Source organism: Sitophilus oryzae, unplaced genomic scaffold (assembly GCF_002938485.1).
Source record: "Sitophilus oryzae breed Bouriz unplaced genomic scaffold, Soryzae_2.0 scaffold_556_pilon_pilon, whole genome shotgun sequence".
Taxonomy (NCBI): Eukaryota; Metazoa; Arthropoda; class Insecta; order Coleoptera; family Curculionidae; genus Sitophilus; species Sitophilus oryzae.
The window spans coordinates 964,830-973,243 of NW_022147147.1; the positions used below are offsets into that span (position 1 = coordinate 964,830).

An 8,414-nucleotide genomic window follows, 5' to 3' on the forward strand; every position below is an offset into this window, starting at 1 on the left:
TACTTCAGCACTACACTTCAAGTTTTATTCTTGTTATATTCTATATTAAACTTATCCATTTATAAGAAAACCTTAACCTTGAGAACCAGTTTTTCCACTCCAAAGGTCAATGAACTTTCTGGGGTGAGGGGGGGGGGAATCATTAACCTAAGATGGAAGAATCTGAGTTCAAGGTTAAAGCGAAGGGAGACGAACCTACTATATAAGAACCTGCTTTTACCGCAGACTGCAACAATATTTCAAACGTGCAAGGTGTTCGTGTGACCAAATTTGTGCTTTTGTGTTTGACTTTGTTTCGAACTGTTTACAGGTGAATATTTTTTTAAAATGGATCACAAAATTAATTTATTGCAAGTTGTTGCCTTCAAAAACTTTTCAAATCCTCGTGTTATTTTAAATACAGAATCAACTTCTATTGACACAAAATTGGACATTACTACAGACATCGACATCGACATAAATAACGAACTAAATAAATTTATAAACGAATTTGACAACAGTGAGGACGTGATAACAGACGATTTTTAACACACACAAATAATCGTTGACAATACCGATAACAAAAATGATTCTGTGATAAAATGTGATGAATTATTAACATGGCCTTCTAAGGAAAAAAATTTAGATGATAGTGTAGCTTCTTCGTTAGCCAGTTCAAAAGATAATTTAAAAAATAATTTAATAACCCTGCCTGTTAATGATTCTGATGACGAAGAATTGATTTGTTGTTCACAAAAAAGTAATCCTGAATATAATAGAAATATTTCCCCTATTTCATCAGCATTTTCCCCTTTGTCACCATTTATCGAAAATTTTAGTCCCGAAGAAAATGAACCATCACAAATTCAAATTTCGTATCCAAAACCATCTTTTATAATAACTAAAAAAACTAAAACATTAAGAAAATATCTAAAACCGTATTCAAAATTAAAAACTTTAGGTTAAGCGCTTCAAAATGCTGTTGAAAAAATTACTGTTAATGAAGAAAATGCTGCAGGAATAGAACGTTTAAAACAATGTTTTGATACGTTAGTGGATTCATTTAATTAAATATTTACATTTTTTTTCATTTCTTTTTTTAATTAAATTGAAAAATATATTTATACCTTCTTCTTTCCAAATTTTATTCATAACCTTTCAAATATTGAAATATACAACATAATCTTATATTAACAGAATTAAATCGAAAGATGTTCACATGTTCATCTTGTCAAAAATCGTTCAGTCGTAAAGACAATTTAATTCGTCACTTAAAGAATGCGTGCAAAAAGTCAGCAGCTGAAGAATAAAGTATGACATTCCCATTGTATAATTTTATAAACTAACAAAATAATTTCATTTATAGAAAAATATTGTTCAGAATGTAAAGAACATATTTTACAAAATTTATGGGTTGGTCATCTGCGTTCAAACAGTCACAAAAACAACTGTAAAACGTTGGAGGAAAAGGGAATTCAAGTAATAAAATCAGATTTCAAGGAAAGGATAATATCATACAGATTATCTACCGAAGAAAATATTTTAAATGTTAAAAACTATTTTAATATATTGGAACAAAAGGTTCTACGGGTGTTTGACAATCAATTGAAAAAACATACTTGTATTAAAATCAATATGGAACTTTTTGGTTATTATTATAACCCCAGTACGTAAGTTCAACACGCCATTAAGTAATTTGTAACAGCAGTGCAACAAAGGACTTAGTAGAAGATTTTTTAACAATTATTGACAACAAGGCTGATGAATTCGCAGAAAAGGACTCTGGTAAGTGTTATATTTTTAATATAAATGTAACATAATGCATTAATTTTATTTTTTGTTTCAGGATGGATTTTACTAAATCTTCTTTTTTTGGAGATAAACATCAACAAATTCAATCCTTTGAGAGCGTCATCGTTTATTCAACTTCCTCCCGAAATAACACAACGTCAAGCTGTCGTCAACATAAGAAATAACGATGACTACTGCTTCGCATGGTACGTAGTTGCAGCCCTTCATCCTCCAACAGGTGTTGATTTTCAAACATCATCAAACCCACACTATTCAACAGTTTTGAACACTACAGGTATTGATTTTCCAATAACCTTAAGACATTAAAAATGTTGAAAATCAAAACAATATTTCTATCAATGTGTACGGTTTAGAAAAATATTATAATAAAATTTCTAATAATGAAGAATATGAAATAATTGGTCCCCTACATTTTTCTAGTGATAAAAAAATATTCATGTTAATTTATTATTAATAAATGATGATGGAAATTTTCATTATTGCTACGTTTCCAATCTTTCTAAATTAATTTCTAAACAACTAAGTAAACACAATGGAAGAAAATATTTGTGTGAAGGAAGTCTTCAATACTTTGACACAGAACAAAAATTACAGTATCATAACAGTTATGATTGTGATCATGTTAGAATTAGTTTACCTTCTAAAGAATTATTTCAAGACAAATATGGAAATGTAGCATATAAAAACACATTAAAATATGTTAATTATCAAAAGCAAATGAAAGTTCCTTTTATAGTATATGCAGATTTTGAATGTATTTTAAAACCTTTGAATGAGAATTATGATGTAGAAAATCCAAATAATTCATATTTTTAGCAATTAAGTAATAAAAACAAAGAACCTTTCCAATACACTACAATTCAACACATTTAATTAACTATAAATCACAAATAATACGTCAGGAAACTTTAATAAACACAGACAGCATTGAAACGAGCGTGTTGAAGTGTCTCATCACACTGGCGCGACCGACAGCGGTCCGTGCTTACCTTCCCAAAAATAAATCAATTTTGTTTATATAATCATATTTCTAACACGGCCAATTTTGACACGGACTTCGCTCCCGAAGTCATTCTATTCGGAATCGGCTGTTGAATATCAGGAAGGAATTCTTCATTGCTAGCCACCAAAGGTGATATTCTGAGTAGTCAGTTGTTCTTATAGGAATTGGTATCTTAATTAGAGAGGTTTCTTTATAACGAATCCAGCTACTACTCTATTAGCTAATCAATTCACTTATAACGTTCCAGACTTTCAATACTCATTCATTATATTCTCAGAAATATATTTTTTTCAATCTTATATGTTACATACTTATATGTTACATGTTACTTCAACATTTAAACAACAGTGCAAAGCGTCCATTCTTTCAACAGTCAAATATAACAACAGTGCAAAGCCTCCATGCTTTCAACACTCAAATACTAAAACAGTGCAAAGCGTCAATGCTTTCAACACTCAAATACTACCACAGTGCAAAGCGTCCATGCTTTCAACACCCAAATACTACATCAGAGCAAAGCGTCCATGCTTTCAACACTCTACAACAGTGCAAAGCGTCCATGCTTTCAACACTCAAATACTACAACAGTGCAAAGCGTCCATGCTTTCAACACTCTACCACAGTGCAAAGCGTCCATGCTTTCAACACTCTACAACAGTGCAAAGCTTCCATGCTTTCAACACTCTACCACAGTGCAAAGCGTCCATGCTTTCAACACTCTACAACAATGCAAAGCGTCCATGCTTTCAACACTCTACCACAGTGCAAAGCGTCCATGCTTTCAACACTCAAATACTACATCAGTGCAAAGCGTCCATGCTTTCAACATTCTACAACAGTGCAAAGCGTCCATGCTTTCAACACTCAAATACTACATCAGTGCAAAGCGTCCATGCTTTCAACACTCTACCACAGTGCAAAGCGTCCATGCTTTCAACACTCTACAACAGTGCAAAGCGTCCATGCTTTCAACACTTTACAACAGTGCAAAGCGTCCATGCTTTCAACACTCTAAAACAGTGCAAAGCGTCCGTGCTTTCAACACTCAAATACTACAACAGTGCAAAGCGTCAATGCTTTCAACACGCTACAACAGTGCAAAGCGTCCATGCTTTCAACACTCAAATACTACAACAGTGCAAAGCGTCCATGCTTTCAACACTCTACAACAGTGCAAAGCATCCATGCTTTCAACAGTCAAATACTACAACAGTGCAAAGCGTCCATGCTTTCAACACCTAAATATTACTAAAACATTACTAAATTATTACATTACTAACAGCACTCACACACTCACACATTACTCACAGTGCAAAGCGTCCATGCTTTCAACACATTCATTTATAACACGTGCCATTCGTATTCTGATATCTACATTAACTAATTATAATTAATATTTTATCATCATTTTTTTATATTTCTGCAACACATACCAAAACTTAAGTAGACAATGACTAATAAACAAAACTAGTTCAACACATATACAAAAAATAAGTGCCATCTCAGTAATGCATCTCATCTATTAATAATTTGCGTTTTAAAATTAGTTAGTTGAAATCCCCTGCTTAAAACCACAGATAAAATAAACTCTCAATTTTTTGCATTTTGAATAAAACAAATTGAGAAAAATAGAAACAAACATAACAAATGCAACTGAATAATATTACTATTTACGAGTAATAATTAATAAGTTCAGTTAGAATGTTTAATTTTCCTAATATTTTAATAAAATAAAAACATAACGCTTGCTGAGAATGACCCAATAACAAAATATCGCATGTATGACATAATGACAAATTTAGCCAAAACAACAAAACTATTTTAACCTGCAAGAAATAAGTAAAAAACAACAGCAGCCTTGCAAACAAAAGCAACTATATTTATCACTTCGCCTGAATAAATACCGATCAATATTTTTTTTGACAAAAACTTCCTGTATTGCTATTTGTTAAAAAAACTTATTCAGAATTAAAATTTAATCGGTGTGGCTAATATTTTAAACCAACCATTCTGTACCAATGTATTTACCAGTAATAAACAAATCATTAAAACTTATTCAGACAATTTCAGACCATAAAAACTTAATTAAACTTAAATCGCTATGAAATAATGCAGAAAATACTTGTTTTAATAACAATCACTGTAATATTTCCCTCCCTAACTTTATACAGGCTATCTGTTTAGGCTCTAAAACTGCTAAATGTTCCAACTGCTTAATATAAACACTGCAATGCTCAATCTAAATGCGGCAATGCTTCTGAGTTTTGCGACATGACACCGTGACTCATTTTCTTTAAAAATTTACTTTATTATACTCAACTGATTAACTGAACTATTAACTTTTCGTACTTTTCCAAAGCCACAAACATCAACCAACACTTTCAATTTGTAAACCTAATTAGAAATTTGTACTTATCTTATTCCAATGCATCCTCCACGTTTCATCATGCCACTCAAAAGCTTATTGTGGTGTAAGTTCTATCCCACTTCTGATTTTAGCAATTAAATAATACAAACACAGAACCTTTCCAATATACTATAATTCAACACATTTAATTAACTATAAATCACAAATAATACGTCAGGAAACTTTAATAAACACAGACAGCATTGAAACGAGCGTACTGAAGTGTCTCATCACACTGGCGCGACCGACAGCGGTCCGTGCTTACCCTTCCCAAAAATAAATCAATTTTGTTTATATAATCATATTTCTAACAATATATATTAAAAAAATTGAACATATTCCATAATCTTGTGCGTATTACATCAAATGTTCATTTGATGATGAATATTCTAAGTTTGAAAAATATAGAGGTTTGAATAGCGAAAAAGTTTTTATAAATTCTCTAGAACAAGATGGATTAAATTTATATCACACTTTTCTAAAAACCCCTAAAAAATGAATACTCTATCCGAATTAGAACAAACTACAAATAATAATGCCACAAACTGTCATATTTGTGAAAAATCGCTTTTAGGGGATAAAGTTGCCGATCATTGTCACATTACAGGCAACTATAGAGGGCCGGCTCACTCTTTATGTAATATAAACTTTAAAATTCCTAATTTTATTCCAGTTATAATGCACAACTTACGTAATTACGACAGTCGCCTATTTATAAAGACTGTGTTCAAATAAAGAACAACTATTAGTAATTGCCCAAAATAAAGAGAAATATATTTCTTTTGAAAAACACATTCTCATAGATAATTATTTTGATAAACATACAAAAAATTAAAAAAAAAGAAATTTATCATTGAGATTTAGCGACTCCTTCCAATTCTTATCATTTTCTTTATCTAATTTAGCAGATACTTTGAAAGATGAACAATGTAAAGAAATAAAAAAGATTTTCGAAGATGAGGAACAATTTAAACTTATTCGTGTAGGTACCTAGGTGTATTTCCATATAGTTATATTGACAGTTTTGAAAAATTAGAGAAAACTGCTTTACCTAAAAAAGATCAGTTTTTTAACAGTTTAACAGATGAACATATTTCCGACGAGGAATACCAAAGAGCTCTAAAAATAAAGTTTGGGATCTTTTCGAATGTGAAAGTATAGGACATTATTCAGATATATATTTGCTATCAGATACTTTACTTTTAGCTGATATTTTCGAAAATTTTCGAAAAACATGCTTGTCTACATATAAACTAGACCCTGCACACTTTTACACATTTCCCGGCTTATCATGGGAAGCTTGTTTACGCTATACAGGCATAGAACTGGAATTATTAACAGATCCGGATATATTGCATTTTTTCAAAAATAGCGTTCGTGGTGGGGTAAGCTCATGCATAACACGGAAATCAGAGGCAAACAATCCTTTTCTATCAAATTTTGATGCAACAAAACCTAATAAATATATAATGTACTATGATGCAACAAATTTATACGGTTGTGCTATGTTCCAATATTTGCCAACAGGTGATTTTGTGGTTAACCGAAAAAGAAATAAAAAATCTAGATATTTTTTCAATTTCTAATACATCTAGCAAAGAATATGTTCTAGAAGTTGATCTGGAATATCCTGAAAGTCTCCACGACACTCATGATTTTCCTTTTGGCCCTGAAAATTATAAACCACCTAATTCAAAATCTACAAAATTAATACCAAATTTAAACAATAAGTCAAAATATGTAACTCATTACCAATTATTAAAACAATGTCTACAATATGGACTTGGGAAAAACAATGGAAAATGTGGATAGGAGAGTCGATGTAAGACTTGTTACCGAATGGGAAAAAAATAAAAGAAAAGATGGAGCTGAAAATTTGATAGCAAAGCCATATTTCAAGGACTTAACAATTTTCTCAGAAAACTTAGTCGCTATTCAAATGAAAAAAATACTAGTTACTTATAATAAACCAATATACGTTGGATTTTGTATTTTAGACATATCAAAAACTGTCATGTACGATTTTTTCTATAATTTTTTAAAACCTTTGTACAGGGTGGGGCATAGAAACTTCCTTTTTTTGCGATCACACTGTAACAGCAGGTGAGATCGTAGAAGAGTGGGAAAACAGGCGCTGAACGCAGGCACTCGGCAACTTTTGTTTTGTATACGCTGCAGTCGTAAAAATGAGGTGGACAAGAGAACAGCGTGCATTTGCAGTGGAAGCGTATTTTTCGAGCAATTCATTTGTGGCGGTGCAACGAGCGTTCCGTGTCCGCTTTGGGATTCAGCCCAGGGGTGCAGTTCCCGACCGTAAGTCAATTCTTTTGTGGGTAGAGAACTTCAGAACAACCGGAAATGTGATCAAAAAGGCCCGGGACGACAAAAGACCGTTACAACGCCAGAAAATGTTGAGGCAGTTCGACAGTCCATTCTGAGATCTCCAAGGCGCTCTGCTCGCAAGCATGCGGCAGCCCTAGGAATATCTAACCGATCAATGCGTCGAATACTTCACAAAGAGCTTCACTTTCATCCATACAAAATGGTTGTTGTGCAAGAACTGTTACCCCGTGATTTTCATAACCGCGTAACGGCATGCGAAACTTTATTGGAAGATTTACCCCATGACGCACTGGTTTTCTTTAGTGATGAAGCACATTTTTACCTATCCGGCTGCGTCAATAAGCAAAATATGCGCTATTGGAGTGACAATAACCCTGGGGAACTTCATGAGAGGCCCCTGCACAGTGATAGAGTGACAGTCTGGTGCGCGATGTCTAGAAATGGGATTATTGGTCCTTTTTTCTTCGAGGATGATAATGGAGGAGCAGTTACCGTCAATTCACAGCGGTATGTGAACATGTTGCAAACTTTTTTTGCACCACGTCTTGAAGAAATGGAACGAGAAAATGTGTGGTTTCAACAGGATGGTGCAACCGCCCACACATCCCGTGCTTGTATGGAAGTTTTAAGGGCAATGTTCCCCGGGCGACTCATCTCTCTTCGGGGTGACATCACCTGGCCAGCGCGCTCGCCTGATATAGCCCCCTGCGATTTTTTTTTGTGGGGATATCTAAAAGCGGAGGTTTTTAAACATCGCCCCACAACCCTTCTGCAGCTAAAAAATTGTATTCGGCAAGAAATAGCTCAAATTCCACTAGCTATGTTGGAACGTGTAATGGGAAGCTTTCAAAATCGAGTACAACAATGCAT

General features: G+C 33.1%; 1 protein-coding gene across 1 annotated transcript; it reads left to right on the plus strand.

Annotated features, from left to right (window-relative positions):
- The first annotated feature begins 1,190 nt into the window (after nt 1-1,190).
- Nucleotides 1,191-2,190, plus strand: LOC115887234. Its single transcript, XM_030906599.1, has 3 exons — nt 1,191-1,270; nt 1,670-1,764; nt 1,826-2,190. The coding sequence occupies exons 1-3, from the start codon at nt 1,191-1,193 to the stop codon at nt 2,095-2,097; spliced, it is 447 nt and encodes a 148-aa protein (XP_030762459.1). The 3' UTR covers nt 2,098-2,190.
- The last annotated feature ends 6,224 nt before the right edge of the window (nt 2,191-8,414 follow it).